Below are 19,369 nucleotides of genomic sequence, written 5' to 3'. Positions count from 1 at the left end.
ACAAAAATACCTCCTTCAGCAGATATTAAGGGACTCCCTTAACTCAGAAGCCCCAGAAATTTGATAGCAGGGGGAAGAGAGCCTTTAGAAATGACAGTGCCTGAGGACTGAGTACACCTCTCAATAATAATCATGAGCCACTAATGTTGTAGCCGGGGGCGCGGGGGGTGTCTCATCCCACAGGACTTTTCAAATGCTTTACACAGTCATTTACTAGCCATTTTAGTATATGAATAGGGTGACCATATAAGTTGCCACCCAAACTAGGACATCAAGAAAATGAAAAACAGCCCTATCAATAATTATCTTGGGACAACAGTTGTAAACCAGACTGTTACCAGGCAAACTGGGATGAATAGTTGCCCTGGTTAGGAACCTCCCCCTTGCCCAACAGAAGACACTGTTAGAAAACAGACAATTTCCAGACATGTATCATTCACCTGGTAAAACCTAACTTTCCAACTTTTTAAAGTACACCTTTGAAGTTATTCTAAAATGTAGAATGGGGAGTCAGCCTAAGAAGTATCTAATATATTAAGGGAAAAAAGAATCACTTCTGAATTCAGGGTGCTGCCAATACACAAAAGAGAATATAAAATAAATATTAGAATTATAATCGGTTTGCTAAATATGAATTTGATTTAATATAATTTATTTTAGCTACATCCAGATAAAATAATTAGGCTTTACATTTTGGGAAGTGCATGTTGGCTATAGATAAATTTTTTTGAGTTCTTCTTGATTTGGTTTCCAGTACTGAATTTTTACTTTAAATAATTTTTCTGTTTACATCATATCTGCTTATCTATTTTCTCTCTTTTATATTCCTTGATAGACAAAGATTATTTCTTTTACCCTTTCTTCCTCCTTTTAGTTCTATTTACAGCACCAGTTAGTTTATTCTTCACATGGCACATTCTCAAAACTATATTAACTAAGATTTTTAAAAACTTATCAAATCCACAAACACTTGTCAGATCACAAAGCATTTTTTTTTAATCTAGTAATCAGTGGATTATCATCTAGAGCATTGCTATTCTTCTTTGATATCGCTGCGCATCTTGGGGCTACGATCCCTTACAAAGATCCTAGTCAAAAATGCTTTGCCCCATATCTGCAGGGTCTTAACTAATCTATGTTATAGTATCATTCCCATAACTATTTATTGTTAGTGAAATGGAAAAATTAAAAAAAAAAACCCGTATCATCCCTTTTTATAATTCAAGATATTCATAGAAAAAGATCAGTTATTGATATTTGATCTAAATTTAACTTCTGGGAGTTACTTACATATATACCTTAACAATAATATGGTATAATTTACTATTTATTTTAACACTCATCCATTTGAAAATAGGAGCTGATAATAACATCAATTGGGAGCAGAGAAAGGATGAACAGGTTTGGCTGACCTTTCCGTTTTTCCATGATTCTATGTATACTCACCTCCACCAAAAGGTCCCCATATGACTCGACGGATGGACTTAACCCAGTCTTCCATATCATTCTGGGTGCTCGCCATAAGGAGGTAGCTCTCATGGTTTGCTGTCATCCGATCTCGATCGCCTCCTATAAGACAGTAACACATGAGTGTATGCTCGGCTGAAGTTTCTTCATCAGCAGCAGGAGTCCCTGAAATGTACACTGTGCCTACCCAATCAATTGGAAATATTTACCATGGCTTCAGTATGAAAAAAAAAATCTGCTTAAAAAGGAAAGGCTCTTATGTTTCCAGGAGAAAATTGGAGAACAAATGTCATTCCCCAAACAAAGCCTGCCTTTTTGTCCTAGCAACGGTCCATAGGTCTGCATTAACTTATAATCCAATCTATTCACACTGCACTGTTGAACCAGGAGAATTGGCAAAGCAAAATGAAAGATGGAGAAATAATCCACAGAGTCTGGATATTCATTGGAAGCAAGTGCTGAGCAGTCTAAGTACTTCTTAGTCCACACACAGTGAGGCCACCAGAACATCATGGATAAGCAGGGGAGCTCTAGGAAAGGGAAAAGAACCACATGTAAAACTTTTGACCCAGAGGTCCTCCTGTTTTCCTCCATCCTGAAAGATAAGGCTCTGCTCCCAGAACACACCTGCAGGGTGGGCAAACAAAGAAAAGAGAAGAACACACAAGCCTTCCCACAAATTAAACCCCTAGATGGCCCTCACGCCGAAGCGTGAGCTTTGAAACCGCAGTGGTGCCTCCATGCAAAAGCTTGATGGTTTCTCTTATTTCACCCTCCAAAAGAACAACCCATATACTTAAAAAATTTTTTTTAATGTTTATTTATTCTCGAGACAGAGACAGAGTGTGAACAGGGGAGGGGAAGAGAGAGACGGAGACACAGAATACGAAGCAGGTTCCAGGCTCCGAGCTGTCAGCACAGAGCCAGATGCGGGGCTCGAAACCCACGAACTGTGAGATCATGACCTGAGCTGAAGTCAGATGCTTAACTGACTGAGCCACCCAAGCGCCCCCATATACTTTTAAACCTTTATAGTCTCCAATATCAACTTTGAAGTGCCAGACGTCTGATGCATGTGATTTAATTTCTTAGAGATGTTTTATAGCATTTACATTTCCCTGGTGACTCAATTTTCTCATTGACAAAACAGGCATCACCGTATATGACCCTGAAAGAGGTCTTGAGGCATGGTTTTTCTTACTTCCTATCTTGTGGTTAAAGACATGTATCAGCAACTATATTGCTTCATTTTCTTCGAAAATAATCAGTGTTGTTCATGGAAGGAATAATTAAGGAAATGGAACATTTAACTGAATTCTGAAAATATTTTAGTATTATACTAACTTCTAAGGTGTTCCAAATATCTATGAATATTTAACTATTCACTAAGTGAACACTAAGCGTTGTAGGTTTGCAGCCTTGGGTTGAATTGACTCATATGCAAGTGTTGTGTTTGATGGAAACCTTGCTGTTTGGTTTCTAAGTGGATCTGAACACCTTCATGAGGAGCTTGCATGCTCCAATTCACAATAGGCTCACCATTCACTGTTCTTTCCCACCCAACCCAACTTGCACATAGCCGTGAAAGTTGTAGGCATTGAATCTGCAACCTCTGAATTCTATACAGCTGTCCTAGGTTGAGAAATACAGTTATTCTACCACTGATGTATATGACAGAACAGGCGAAAGGTCAGAGAAGTGAAATAACTTTAAGCTTATTAGACGAACAACTAAAATTGGTGATGTACATTTTAATACAACTGGATGGAAGTAGGAGGAGGGGCTGAGGAACCACAGCAAAGTGGTTTCTTAACATTTACAAAATTCCTGAAAAAATAAGACTAAACTTCTCACATTATAAAGAACACCTCACTGTTTGGGAAACAATAACCCTCTTACACCTGTAGGTTTATCCTCGGTCAGTCATCAGTTTAAGTAACTTGTATCTGAAAAAGCGCCAGTTCAGGAGTTAGAAAACCTACCTGTAATTTTATATTAGCTGCTTAATTTCTGGGAAATTACATAACTTTTGCAAACTCAGTGTTTTTAATTATGATTTAGCTATAAAAATACTGTTATAGTACATTTTTGTGAGAATTCAATGAAATAAAGTAAGAATATTAGCCCGGTGTTAGGCTAAAGGAGAAATGCTGCTAACACCAATTCAGTCTCATTTAATGGCTACTACACCTACAAATGCAAAAAGAACATATTACATTTAACTTCACCTCAGAGGGGCACCTGGGTGGCTCAGTCGGTTAAGCGACTGATTTCAGCTCTGCTCATAGTTTTGGAGCCCCCCCCCCCCCCACCAACCATCCCAACCATCATTCGCTCTGTGCTGACTGCTGACAGCTCAGAGCTTGGAGCCTGCTTCAGATTCTGTCTCCCTCTCTCTCTCTGCCCCTCCCCCACTCCCACTCTGTCTCTGTCTCTCTCTCTCAAAAATAAATAAACTTGAAAAAAAATAACTTTAATTTGACCCCAGAGATATTATGTGTAGCAGGTGCTTGGAAACAATTAGTCAATTTTATATATATATATATATATATATATATATTTATATATAATCATATATATATGACGTCATTATATATTATACATATAATTATCATTTTAAAGGCTATCTTTACTTGATACATAACAATGCACATTAAAATTATATACTGTACATATATGTAAATATGCCAACGTTAATATGCATGTGGCCGTATAACATAAAAGCAGCAGAAAAAACTAAATGACAAAAGAAAAATAGGCTTCATTTGACACAGCGCAGTACTAATAATTTATTTTGTGTTCTTACCCATTTATACCATACTACTAGCCAAAAATTTACCATTGTGAAATGAAAATATTTTAATTATTGTCTTTGCCTAAGGGATGCTTAGTAATTCGGGCGGCAATATCCTGCTATGTCACTCCCAGCCCAGGCAGAGACAGCCTAGTAATGAGTGAGTGACAGCCACTAGAGTGTGTTTCTGCCTGAAAGCAGGGAAGAAAGAGAATGATAAGCACAACTGGCCATTATCCCCTGACTTTTCATTTGATTCTCTATCTCTGCCAGTGGTGCTGTATGCGTGACCCTGAGTCTCATTTAGACTGCCAATCACAGATATGAAATCCCATCTGTGAATTTCACCCGTGGATATGGACCTTGATTCCTCAGTGTATTAACAAGACAAGGGGAAAATATTTTAAAAATTTTATTTACCAGTCTTGGTGGAAATATAGACTCTTTGCTACGAATGCGATTAAAACAATTGGAGACATTTATACAAACATGAACTAGACACTCTACTGAAAATATGTGATTTCCAACTAGAGATGCCATCAGTTCTAATTCAAAACCCATCAGTTCTAAGGGCAGGTACTGTACCTTGCAATTGAAGGGGCTCAAAAACAACTTAATGATATATCATTTGATAAATAAATAAACTCAATATTGACTTTCAACCATGTGAATCAAGTTTCACTCTCTTTGTGAATCCTTTATAGGGCTTCATGTTCCATTTAACCATTTGTGGACCTAAAATTCTTTAAAAAGGTGAAATTTTAAAAAGCAGTCTTGAGATCTAATTATCACTGGAACGACAGGGTCATCGTTATCTTCAATCCCTATGTGTCTATGTGTATGTGTATGTGATATGATACCTATTAAAGCCAGTGTATGCCTTCCATTTTTAATTCTGCTTTATTAAAATTCCATTTTAGGGGCGCCTGGGTGGCGCAGTCGGTTAAGCGTCCGACTTCAGCCAGGTCACGATCTCGCAGTCCGTGAGTTCCAGCCCCGCGTCAGGCTCTGGGCTGATGGCTCAGAGCCTGGAGCCTGTTTCCGATTCTGTGTCTCCCTCTCTCTCTGCCCCTCCCCCGTTCATGCTCTGTCTCTCTCTGTCCCAAAAATAAATAAAAAAACGTTGAAAAAAAAAATTTTAAATTCCATTTTAATAAAATGCTTCCATTTTTAATTTAATTTAATATTAAATTAATATTTAATTTAATAAATATCTGTGCAGCTTTATTTTTAATTTTTAATACTACTTTAGATTTGCACAACATATTTTTATAGGACATATGTTTCAGGAAATTGTTCATGCCTTTAGATATTAGCTTGGGAAGGTAATAATGCCTTGGTGCTAGTGTTAACACTTCAAGCATTGTGATTTTAAGTTAACTGAGCAGGTCACATCATTCAATTTTACTTCTTTATATATAACTGAAAATACATGTGCATTTTTGGGGGTCTTCTGTATATTTGCATTTGATATAAATCTTTCTTCTCCAGAAATAATATAGGTTTTCTGAAATAAAATAAATACTTGACATAATTAACTTTCGCAAAAATTAAAAGGTAGATTAAAAAAAGCTTAATGAATTTAATAGGCTAAGAAAAAGCTTAATTTAAAATTGAAAGGTAGGTTCAAGAAATCTACAATAAGGTAAATGTATAGTTAATTTAAAAGAGAGGTACAATTCCATTGACTATATGAAAAGTTTGATTCCTCAAATAATTATAAAATAATAACAATTTAAGAGATAATATTTATGAATAATTTTGCATAGAATTTAAAAAAATTTATTTGTAAGTAATCTCTACACCTAATGTGGAGCTTAAACTTACAACCCTGAGATCAAGAGTCACGTGCTCTATTGACTAGCCAGGCAGGCACCCCTGCATAGAATTTTTTTAAATTTTAAGAGAAATATTGGAAATGATATGTCAAAATATATATGTTCATTGCTTATAGGAATATGGATAATGTTCCCTATGATGCAGCCACTAAAATAGGATTTTGATATGAGTTTTTATTACACAAAAGGAAATATACACATTTTTACATGTGATATTATCTCAATTTTCATATAGAAGGAAAGCTAGATAAATAAGATACTACATAGAAATACACAGTATTATTCATGGCAATAAACATATTGCCAATGGTTATCTCTGAATGATAGGATTGGGAATTTCTTTGCTCTTTTTTTGTACCTTTCTGCATCTTCCAGATGCTCAACCATGTGTTGTTTCATGCATTAGTCCAGATATTCTATCAGGTATTATTTTACATGAGAAAAAAACATTACTGAAAAGAGCAAATGATCAGAATGAAATGGTCATGAAAGTACTAATCCATAAAAAGCCAAGGTGAGCTGAAAGGTAATTGTCACTAATTGTCACCCAGTAATGCTTAAGAGTGCTCACTTGAGTTCTCATTAATTTACTTATAACCTCATATTCCTCTTTTCCCAGATACTGGTCCTTGAGTACATCCCCAAAGGAAGATTTGGGACAGGTGGCCAGTGCTGCTCAGAGCACAGACCACTTAATGTCACTAGGATTTTCTCAGTGAAAACAAGACTACTACTATTATGTGCATTACCTTTCTTTAAAAAAAGTTTTTTTTTTTAACATTTATTCATTTTTGAGACTGAGTGTAAATGGGGGAGGAGTAGAGAGAGAGAGGGACACACAGAATCCAAAGCAGGCTCCAGGCTCCAAGCTGTCAGCACAGAGACCAAGGTGGGGCTGGAACTCACAGACTGCGAGATCATGACCTGAGCTGACGCTTCACCTGCTGAGCCACCCAGGTGCCCCTGTGCATTACCTTTATTAAAAAAAATTTAAAAAAATTATTTTTCTGAATTTATTGTGTGGAAATTTCCAAAATAGTTGCCAATGTAGATTTTTGTTATTTTTCCTTAGAGAAAAATACTTGTAAATTGTCCAAATTATGAACTAAAAAGCAAAACAATTATTCAGAAGCAAAGTATTTATATGTATGTCAACTTGAGTAAAAAAAACATTTAAATATATACAGTAAAATATTTCCTCATATTTAAATTTTAAATCAAGGTGCTCAAGGGAAACTGTGGTATAGACATTTGGGTTCATTTCCAAGCATAGCTCATGGTACAGACCCGAGGACATTTCAGTGAACACCTCTGATACTGTTAATAATTTCAGGAGCAAAATGTTTCCTCACTCCTAATTGTAAATCAGGTCAAAAAGAGGCATATTATACTATTTATTTTATTAGCTTACATGAAAATATTTTATATTCTAGTTAGGGTTACTAATTTCCACTCATACAATTGCAAGGTTTTATTTTACTTTTTTAAAGCATTACTTTTCTCAAAACTTAGTTTGGGTCTTTACTGGCAGTAGAACTCTAATGATAAATTGCAAGATATAAAGTAAATTCTGAAGGATATCAGTGGAAAATTACTAAGATGGGAAAACATTTCTTCCCTTTTATGGAGACTGATATTTGCAAATCAACCAAAGTTATGTGAAGTATAAACTACAAATTATAGGCTTCTATGGATGCCATCACTTCTTAATAAATAACAACAAAAATAATAAAGCAGCATATAGTTTACAAAATAAGGCCAGAAAACAAATTGGTCTCACAATCAATATCATCTTTAATTTTTCATATTGTTTTGTGTATAATAGAGACATTGTTATCTGAAGAATAAGTTTTAATATGCTTTGCTAATCAAGTTTTTTTTTCCAAGTATTTCTTCCTCAGAGGTTAATTTCTTAAGTATCAGAAGGGCAAAATTTCAATGCATATTGTCAACAGAAAAAGTTGCATTACTCTCTAATGAGATCTTGAATATTTTAAAACCCCTAAATCATAAAATGAGAATTAATTAAGGGCCCAATAGAAATAACCATCATTTTATTTGTAGTGTGTAGTCACTACCATACAGCAAACACATTACTAAATGTTATCTTGCATTATAATAAAATTAATGCTACATTTTAATCTCACGAGTACTTTATAATACTGTTTTACATATTTCTTATATCATCCTTACTAGGTCATAATCTCATTGTAAGAATCACACCACATTATGTATATAGCTAACTTATGTTTAAGATGAAAGTAACTAGAAATGCATACTATTTAAACCAATTATAGATTGATTGGTATTTATTGTTTATGGTAGATTTTTAATCATTAAGTTTAGAAATAGTTTGCTGGAAGTTTGTCTATTTGGCTACAGATATAGAAAGCATTGACATAAACATTTTATACTGTACAGGTTTCTTCTGACTTGCCTTTCCTCAAACCTCACAATAAAAAGTGTCAGCAAATGTGAATATTAGACCAAAGTGCTAGCTGGATCAAACTGCAAAAACAAATAGTTCCTACAAGGACATGTCATTCAAGAAGTACTAAAAATAGGTTAGAGTCAGACACTGAAGCCAGACTCATGAAGTTCAAATTAGTCATTGATTAGCTGTGAAATCCCTCATGTTTAACTGAGGGTGCTAGCAGCACCTGCCTCCTGGTATTATTGTGAGTTAATTGAATGAATAATACCAGTCATGTTTGGGACATGGGATGCTATGCTGTTATTTTTATTTCCGTGTATAATAATCTTGATTCTAACTTTTTCAGTAAATGAAACATAATTTGAATCCTTTAAAATACAGAAGGCTAGGGGCGCCTGGGTGGCGCAGTCGGTTAAGCGTCCGACTTCAGCCAGGTCACGATCTCGCGGTCCGTGAGTTCGAGCCCCGCGTCAGGCTCTGGGCTGATGGCTCAGAGCCTGGAGCCTGTTTCCGATTCTGTGTCTCCCTCTCTCTCTGCCCCTCCCTCGTTCATGCTCTGTCTCTCTCTGTCCCAAAAATAAATAAACGTTGAAAAAAAAAAATTAAAAAAAAAAATAAATAAAATAAAATACAGAAGGCTAACTTATTTTTGAAAAAAATATTCTGAATATATTTGTAAAGAAAAATCCTTTTATAGGAAAGTAACTATTGATTTATTTTTTAAGTAACTATTGATTTTCATATTGATCATGTTCTTAAAAGTGCAACTGTGATCAATTTACTTTTAAATAGTGAATTAAAATTGTAAAACTTCAAATAGGCATAATTATATTTCCACTAAGTTTTACATTCTTGGATTCATCCTTTCGAAATACCTTCTATTTCTGCTAAGTACATTAAGTATAAACATGATATAACTTATTACATTTTGGATATTTGTTTTCCAAATTGTACTGGATCTGGAATAGAATCTCAATTTAAGTCCAACAATATATTTTGGCTTTCACTTATGTCAGAGGCTCAGAATCTAGCCACTTCCTTCTCATCATCTAGTTAAGTTCTAATTGAAATTTCCAAGAAATAGATAGAATATTTCCCTGGCAGAGCCAAGGCTTCTAGAGTTTGTGTCCTCTTCTAATTTAGCTTGGCTAGTTTAAGAGATCATTGAATTCAAAATTTCACCTGATTGATATAGAAGGCAGGCAGGTAGACTAAATGTCATGTATATTTAGATCAGTGTTACTCCAACAATGATGATACAGACTGGAATCATAAAGGAAAGCAAGACCCCAGTCAATAATCACCCATTTGTAGCAAATGGAACGTCATTCATAGTCAAAGAAGCAAGGCAGAGAATTTACTGGCTTAAATAAGTCTAAAATTAAAATTATTGGTCTATTAGGAGGTCCCTTAATACACAGCACAAATGATGAGTCGAATATTGGAAAATTTAGGAGAAATATTTTGGAATTATATTGAACATTATACTCCCCATGAACATGTAAATAAACCCTCTACTGCAGAATCTCTCAAAGTGTGATGATACTACAGTGTATATGTCCAGGAAGGTAGGAGGTACTTGTTAGAAATGCAAATTCTTAGACCCAAGCTCAAATTAACTGAATCAGAGACTGCAGTGGTCGGACCTGCAATCCTTGCTGTAAGATGCAGAAACTTGCCAGGTGATTCTAATGTATCATAAACCATGAGAACCACTACTCTTGTAAGACAGTTTGCTTTAATAATTTTTTATAAGGTTTATTTACTTTTGAGACAGAGAGAGAGGGAGAGACAGAGAGAGAGAGAGAGAGACAGACAGACAGAGCACAGGTGGGGGAGGGGCATAGAGAGGAGACACAGAATCCGAAGCAGGCTCCAGGCTCTGAGCTGTCAGCACAGAGCCCAATGCAGGGTTCAAACCCACCAACTGTGAGATCATGACCTGAGCCAAAGTTGGACGCTTAACCAACTGAGCCACCCAGGCACCCTGACAGTTTGCTTTAACAGGCAGAGACTGTAAATTTTAGAATTTACGTATTTTAGCCAGTCTTCCTGTTAGCTTATATCTATATCTTATTTTTTCAGTGACACCCATTCAGCTACAAAGTACTAAGCTTTAAAGCTATGGGTCATATAACTTATCTAATTACTTATTTTCATTAATTACTTTGCAACTAGCTTGCAAGGACATATCACTCAAGTTGGGATTACTGAGTCTAGTAAATTTGTGGGCCTCATACGTTAGAGACGGCATACTTTTATCTGGCCAAACATTAGAGCGCTTCTTTTTGTATCTGAATACAGATTTGCTATACCTCTTTTCCTGATGCCCAGAGTTTGAAAAGTGAAAAGGACACTGAATTTGAGAAGACATGCCACTTTTGAAGATCTAGATTAGAATGATGAAATCCATTTTGAAAATTCTCTTGTATCTTCCTCTTTTTATTGTTTTGGAATAATAGAAATCTGCAAGATTATTTTTTTTTTTTAATTTTTTTTTTTCAACGTTTTTTATTTATTTTTGGGACAGAGAGAGACAGAGCATGAACGGGGGAGGGGCAGAGAGAGAGGGAGACACAGAATCGGAAACAGGCTCCAGGCTCCGAGCCATCAGCCCAGAGCCTGACGCGGGGCTCGAACTCACGGACCGCGAGATCGTGACCTGGCTGAAGTCGGACGCTTAACCGACTGCGCCACCCAGGCGCCCCTGCAAGATTATTTTTTAATGTTTGTTTATTTATTTATTTATTTATTTATTTAGAAAGATAGCATGAGCAGGGTAGAGGCGGGGGGGGGGGGGGTAGAAAGAGAATCCCAAGCAGGCTTCAAGCTGTCAGCGCAAAGCCTGATCTGGGGCTTGATCCCATGAACCATGAGATCATGACCTGAGCTGAAATCAAGAGTCAGACGCTCAACCGACTGAGCCACTCAGGCGCCCCTGCAAGTTACTTTTATATCCCTTGATTCATTTGGTTTTTACAATATCCCTGGGAAGTAAAGCAGAGCATTGATTATTTTGCCCAACACATATTCATTGAGCACCTGTATTGTGGCTGTCACTACTCTAGGTTCTGAGGATACAGCAGGGAGTAAAACAAAGTCTACAATCCAGAGGTGAGGTCCAGACTGAAATGCAGATTTGGAAGTCATCCATGTGGCAGTAGTCTAAAAAATATGGGGCTGGATGATGTACCTAAGGAATACTGCCTCTAGAATAGAGAAAATGTAGTTCAAGTGAGCTGCAATGTTTAAAGGTTGAGAAAAGGAGGAGGAATTAGCAAAGTAGATTGAAAAGGTACATCTAGTAAGGTCAGAAGAGAAACCAGAAAGTCTGAGTGGAGAAAGTGGTCTGGTGAGTCAAGAGCTGCTGAGAGGTTAGATAAAATGATGACTGAGAGAGCATAGACCACTAGTATAGGAAACACAGAGAACACTGGATTAGGCAACATGGAGATTATCGGTGTCCTTGGAGGATTGATCAGACCAGCACAAACATAATCATCGTGGGAATGTGTTTGTAAGATTATGGAAGAGAGAAAACAGAAACACCCAGTATAAACTACTTCTCTAGGCATTGTAGTGTATATAGGGGCACAGAAGTGGGGGTAGTGAGTGGATGTGTAGGCAAGTTGTGGGGCCAAGGGGATTTAGCTTGGGAAATAGTACAGAATGTTATATGCTTATGGGCATTATTCACTGGAGAGGGAAAAGCTAATGAGGTGGGAGAGAGGAGGCTTATAGATGCCTCCATATTTCTTTAAAGTCATACTCTAATTCTCTCACTACCCTCAGAATCTTCAATACATGTTGACAGTTAACATAATTGATTTCTCCCCAAAGTTTGTTACTTTAAAAGTATTTGAAACATCTAGAAGAGAATCATCAAAAGAAAAGGAACTTGCATTAAGCAGTTGTTTCTACACAGCTCTGCCTACAGGCAACACAGGAAGGAATGGGGTTAAGTTCATAAATCATTTTTTAAAGTTAAATTTTACTACCTTTACTTGAGTGTAGTGTTTGGTATATGCTCAATAGGAGATTTCACTTACTTGAGATATTTTCCTTCACACAATATTAGTTTTAATTGCCACAGATGATAATTATTTAATATTACAAGGCAGTTTTATAGAATGGGTTTTGGTATATACAAAAAGAACCGATACTTTAAGGTAAAATGCTATGATAGATAGCTCAAAATTAAGTTGCTCCAGGGGCACCTGGGTGGCTTAGTTGGTCAAGCATCCGACTCAATTTTGGCTCAGGTCATGATCTCATGGTACATAGGATTGAGCCCCTCTTTGGGTTCTGCACTTTCAGATTCTCTCTTCCTCTCTCTGCCTCTCCCCTGCTCGTGCTGTTTCTCTCTCTCTCTCTCAAAATAAATAAATAAACTTGAAAAAATTAAGTTACTCCACTAAACAAATGACAAATAGTAATCATTGTAATGGTGTAAAATTAAGAAAAGCTCTGATTTTGATTTGAATTTGAATTTTGTTCTCTTAAACCACTAAAATTAACTTTGCAGTCAGAACAGCTTAACTGTCCAGTACTTTGTCTCCCACAGTTAATGTTTGGGTTTGCTGTGTTTCATCAGCTCTAGGGTGTATGTCTGCAAGGGCAGGATGTAAAACACACCTTAGGGGTCTGGAATTTGAACCCAGCCTTCTAGCTAGCTTCACAGAGAACACATTTGTATAATGTGCCAAAAATCCAACACTAAGAACATTATAGTTTCAGAACAATTGTCACTTCCTTTAGTAAGGATACTTGTGAATATTTTCCTAACTTGCTTGATATAAACATATTACAAACTAACTCTATGATTTCCTCAAGTGTTAGCTGTTTTCTCAATAAATGTTTGAGTCTCTATGTACACTCTGTTAGTTCTTTAACCTATGTCTGGAGTTGGGGGTCTCACTTCATTGTCCCATTCTAACTACAAATGATTCCAAGACCCTACAAAAAGAACAGGGGCCAGAAAGTCACATGTTGTTCCCAAATTGACTATGGACATAGAAGTTCCTGTAAAGAATACTACTCCTTATCTGCTTCTTAATCCAAAACCCTTGTAATACTAGTTTAGAATGATTAACACTATCAGAAAGGCTAAGCAGACTCTAATTCTCATATTGGTGATAGGATGAGTACATTTTAGGATGATTTCTTTTAAAATAAACACAACGTGAATACACAAACATAACTGCACTAACGCTGATTATAGATTATTTGATCTATTTTTTAAAGTTTATTTATTTATTTTGAGAGAGATAGCTTGAGTGGGGGAGGGGGAGAGAGGGGGAGAGAAAGAATCTCAAGAAAAACAATCCCAATGTCAGTGCAGAACCTGATGTGCAGCTCAAACTCAAGTGAGATCATGACCTGAACCAAAATCAAGTCAGACACTTAACCAACTGAGCCACCCAAGTGCCCCTATTTGATCTATGTCTTAAAACATGACTTTTTGTAGTCGAGATTTCCTAATTCAGTCTTACATGTATGTTAAACATTAAAAAAAATCAAAATTTCCTTCCAAATTTTCTGAAACTCAAAAATTTTGCCACTTCTGATGGGTTAGTCCATCAATTTTCAATATCATCAGTATAATAACCATACAATTAGGGTTAATGAGTCAGATAGGAAAAATATTATGAAAGAAGCGTATTGTATTGCTTCAAAAGCAATCAGTTGGTGAAGAGCATTTTAAAACCAAATAGAGTATGTGCAGAATGCAAGTAACACAAGTGATTTTTTGAATTTTTAAAAGAAAAGTATTTATGAAATCTAAGTGTTTGGACATAATAGGTTGGTAAGTACTCAATACATGCTTGGGAAGATTTTGGCAGATCTCTATGTTTCCGTTGGAGGCTGGCAGTAGTACTTAGGAGAATTAAATATATTATTATGGTTTAAAACAGCTCAGGTATGCAACAACATGGATAAACCTAGAAGGTATAATGCCAAGTGAAATAAGTCAGATCAAGAAAGACAAATACTATATGATTTCACTAATGAGTAAAATCTAAAAAACAAAATATATGAATAAACAAGAAAGCAGAATCAGACCTATAAACACAAAGAATGAACTGATGATCACCAGAGGGAAAGGGTTGGGGGAATGGGCAAAATGGATGAAGAGGAGTGGGAGGTACAGGCTTCCCATTATGGAAAGAATAAGTCACAGGGATAAAAGGCACAGCATAATAAATACTGTGAACATAATTGTAACAGCACATGGTGACAAGCAGCAGCTGCACTTACGATGAACATAGCATAACATATAGACAAGGCGAATCACTATGTTGTACACCTGAAACTAACACTGTGTGGCAACTATACTCAAATAAAATTTTAGGAAATAAACAAATAAAATGGCTCAAGGATCTTAATTAGTGCATGAACATGTTTAAATATTTAGGGAAATCTAATTTGTCAAATTCAGAAGTTAATAGAGTTTTAACCAAAAACAACTAAACGTTATTTTGTGATCACAAAATGGAACAACATGTGACTGTGTGGCCCTTATTCTTTTTTTTTTAATATTGACTTATTTATCTGTGTATTCATTTATTTATTTTGAGAGAGAGAGCCTGAGTGCATGAGCTAGTGGGAGGGAGGCAAAGAGGGAGAGAGAGAATCCCAAGCAGGCTCTGCACTGTCAGCAAAGAGCCTGATGCTGATCTCAATCCCACTAACCATGAGATCATGACCTGAGCTGAAATCAAGAGTTGGATTCTTAACTGACTGAGCTACCCAGGCACCCCTGGCCTTTATTCCTTCTGTGGGGTCTTGGAATTATTAGGAATTAGAATGGGACAATTAGATGAGACCCCTAACTCCAGATATAGGTTGAGGGATAATAATAATAATAAATAATAATAATATTAATAAAACATTAATATTAATAATTATTAATTAATATAAATATTGATTATTATTAATATTATTGGAACTACAGTTTAAGGCTTAGAAAACTCTAGGTTCTATTTCTTTAATTTCTTTAATTAATGGAGTATTAATTTAAATACAAGTAGTATTGAGGAGTGTTGACTTACATATAAAGCTCCACTTAGATAATTAAAAACAAAACAAAACAAAAAACAAAAACCAACAACCTTAATGGACATAAATTAATTTTGATGTCAGAAATATATCAAATTCATTTTACTAAAATACTCTTTCTTTTTACTCCAAATGAGTCAATCTGGCTAATTATATCAGCATTATTATAGTGGGGTTTTCTTGGATGTTTTAAAACGTTAATTTTATGATACTGGATAATATTAAGTAAATGAATGAAAATCTGAAATTATCCCTTGAAATTATGACCCCCACTAGCCATTTGCAGGCACTTGAAAAAAAAATATGGAGTCTTATGTTTGAAAATTACTTGTAACAGGGGCACCTGGATAGCTCAGTTGGTTAAGCGACCAACTTCGGCTGGGGGCTGGCGTCATGATCTCAAGGCTGGTGAGTTTGAGCCCCACGTGAGGCTCTGTGCTGACAGCTCCAAGCCTGGAGCCTGCTTCGGATTCTGTGTCTCTCTGTCCCTTCCCTGCTGACACTCCGTATCTCTCTCTCTCTCTCTCTCAAAAATAAACATTAAAAATTAAAAAAAAAGAAAGAAAATTGCTTATAACAAATGAGAAGCATCTTAAGAGAAACATTATAAAACTGAAAACACTTCCTTCTCACCTCTCAAATTAATGTGCAACTACTACCAAAACGTCAAAAAAAAAAAAAAAAGGCAATTGTCCTTAGGAAAGAAAAGTATAACATCACTTAGGGCAACAATAAGCAGTTCAAAGTTTTAATTTATTATCCATTTAAAAACAAATATGCTAAAAATTAAAAAAAAAGTTACCTAGCTTTTTTTTTTTTTTTTTTAATTTTTTTTTCAACGTTTTTATTTATTTTTGGGACAGAGAGAGACAGAGCATGAACGGGGGAGGGGCAGAGAGAGAGGGAGACACAGAATCAGAAACAGGCTCCAGGCTCCGAGCCATCGGCCCAGAGCCCGACGCGGGGCTCGAACTCACGGACCGCGAGATCGTGACCTGGCTGAAGTCGGACGCTTAACCGACTGCGCCACCCAGGCGCCCCAAAAAGTTACCTAGCTTTTACATGAATTTTACATAACTGAATCCAAATGAAAACTTTTTTAAATTAAGGAAAAACAAAGGCAAGAGAAAGCTAGAAAAAGCTGTTAGATGTCTTACATTCTATTCACTTTTTTATTATGTAGTATCTTTCATATCTACTACAAATATATACTTCTTTGAATTCTTAAAGTTCTACAATTTTCTATAAAATTAAAATTAAATTTTATAATAAATTACATATAAATTTTATAATAAATTACAATAAATTAAAATTTGATCCTATCTACTGACAGGTTAATGCTGTGCATCTCATAATTTTAAATAGAAGAGTAATCAGCCAGAATCTGCAAATCAATTCCACTTAGCATACTATCATTAATTAACATTTAATGAATACCTGCAGGTGTATGCAGTAGTATTAGAAATCAATAACCAATTGCTGCTTGGGGACAGGTAGTCCAATTCATATATAATTGCCAACCTAAATCTGGCTAAGCTCTGAGTACAGATTGGGAAACTGATTGACATATATTGATAAACTAAAGGCAAGATTCCTAAAAAATATTCAATGGGAAATAACGGAATATTTTTTTTTCAAATGTAATGTAAGAAAGCTACCAAAGAGGCAATTACTATATGCTATCTTTCTGGATCTTTTCTGTGAGGGGCGGGGAGGTGGAGGGAAGGGCATAAAGTAAGTGGATTGGCACATACATGTACCTTCATATACACCAATATAGAAAAAGAAGAAGAAAACATATAAAGCCAGTTACTTACTGGCTTTACAGTTCATAAACACCTCAAAGTTAGCAAACGTGATAATTTAGATAATAGAAAAAACCTCACCGTATTCAGAAAATCTGAAGAAAGCAAGACTGAACTAACTATAATAGTTAAAAGATATTTCTTGAATACATGAATAGAAATTGAAGAATTATATGACTCCATTCATTCAAAGTCATTACTTACTGCTCTTTAATATGCACATAAGCTAGACCTAAAATATATTGAAATTCATGTAGGGTAGACTTTTGGTTTTACAACATTTACAAAGTAACAAGTGAGTGAAGACAGGGGAAGTTATTTGGTACCAATATTGGATACCAGCAGAGAACAACCATAAAAGGGAACTAATAGGATTACTTACTGCTGTAGGTGATCTACACCCAAGACATAAATTATCATGTAACTCCAAACTGGAAAGTTATTTTGTTGATTTGTTTGTTTGTCTTTTTAATCTAGAGTTTTTCAGCCTAATAACAAGCCATTACTTTATAGCCCAGGTAATTATTTGGAATGATGGTCTCTGACTCTAATGAGAGTGCTCCTAGGACCTGCACATAATTATTGGTTCTTTTAATATATTATTTCATCAGTGCAAGTAACCTGTGACGTAGGAATTATTGTGCCTGTTTCAGAGGTGATACAATAAAGCATCAGGGAGGTTTTGTTCATTTCTCAGTACACATAGCTAATAAATGGCAGCGAACAGGGTTCAATTTGACTCCAAAGGCCAATTTTCCTTTTCTATTACTCTTGTTTTTTTCAGAGTCATGCTATGCTTTTTCATAACTCACCCTGTACTCTCTGCATAACATTTCCTTCTTCCTTTCTTTAATGAGATCTTTAAAGATCTTACCCAAATCAGAAGTCTTGCTGTCTCTACAAATAAAGTTGTTTCCTCCTTCCTGACTTCCATTGTATCCTGTATGTATCTCTAATATAGCATATGCAACATTATTTTGCAATTAAAGTGGGGTGGCATCATATAGGCATACGACTTAGTGCATTCAACTATATATTTATTATATTTTTTAAAAAGAAAATAATCCTTTTAGTAGTATAAAATTTCAAGGATCAGGACAGTTTCTAAAAAGAAATAATGTGCCAGATATAATTAATGTGCCCCTTCAAATACACTCTCTGCACTTTTCCACCCAGCTTCCTGCATGGGAACATTAACTTGTATGGATGATACCATAGAGGGTTTCCAACCTAGAGCTTCCCTTTGGGTTTGGCCAATAGGCAGTCATGGCAGGAGACAGGAGAGAGGAAGAAGTGTAAGATCAAGGTATTTATTTCCTTGACTTCATAACTCTGGGATTGCCTTGAGCTGGTTCTGTATTTTGACCAAAAGTCACTACAAACTTTTCTACATGGTACTCTTTTTTTTAAGTTCTACTAACACCTCTTTGCCATTGCCCCTTAGACCTCAGACTGGGAAAGCTCCTTCACTATTATAAAGCCCAAGTTATTTCACTGTTGTTTGTAATCCCCAAAAACCCCACCCACATTTTTGTAAGTAACACCTTTGTACAGAAACTTTCTTCAAATTATCCTAATTTGAGCGTGTCACCTTTTTCAGTTGGGACTCTGATTAATACAGTTAAGAGTAGATAACTGATTCACTTTGAACCCTTCAAAGCACAACACTCTCCTCATTTCTAAAAGCCTAGATATGTAGTTACTTCAGTGCAAAGGAAAAACATAATAAACTTTCAGTTAGTTTAATGCCACACCTACTTAAATTTTATATACTTTCAAGACTGCGAAGGCACTGTGAGAAGTACAAAAAGAATTTATGATATGATCTCTCCACCAGGGCGTTTTGATCTTATTAAGGATAGAAGGCATGAAATGAAGAAAATTATAAAGGAAGCATGAGCTGAACAGTCAGGTGCAGTCATTTATGATGCAGAGAATAAAAGGTATCATTTATTTATTATGGTTCCCATGT

The 19,369-nt window shown here is 35.6% G+C and overlaps 1 protein-coding gene across 1 annotated transcript in view; it reads right to left on the bottom strand.

The window, feature by feature from the left end:
• The window catches only part of ARHGAP24 (Rho GTPase activating protein 24), a 512,790-nt gene that overhangs the window by 69,570 nt on the left and 423,851 nt on the right, over positions 1–19,369 (bottom strand). The window contains exon 4 of the mRNA XM_047091777.1: positions 1,447–1,569. Coding sequence (XP_046947733.1) covers positions 1,447–1,569 — 123 coding nt within the window. The remainder of the gene's footprint in view (positions 1–1,446; positions 1,570–19,369) is intronic.

Source organism: Lynx rufus, unplaced genomic scaffold (assembly GCF_022079265.1).
Source record: "Lynx rufus isolate CCGP_SWC_20201006 ecotype Redwood Valley unplaced genomic scaffold, mLynRuf1.p SCAF_3, whole genome shotgun sequence".
In the NCBI taxonomy this organism is placed as follows: Eukaryota; Metazoa; Chordata; class Mammalia; order Carnivora; family Felidae; genus Lynx; species Lynx rufus.
This window is presented reverse-complemented; position numbering and strand designations above follow the sequence as displayed.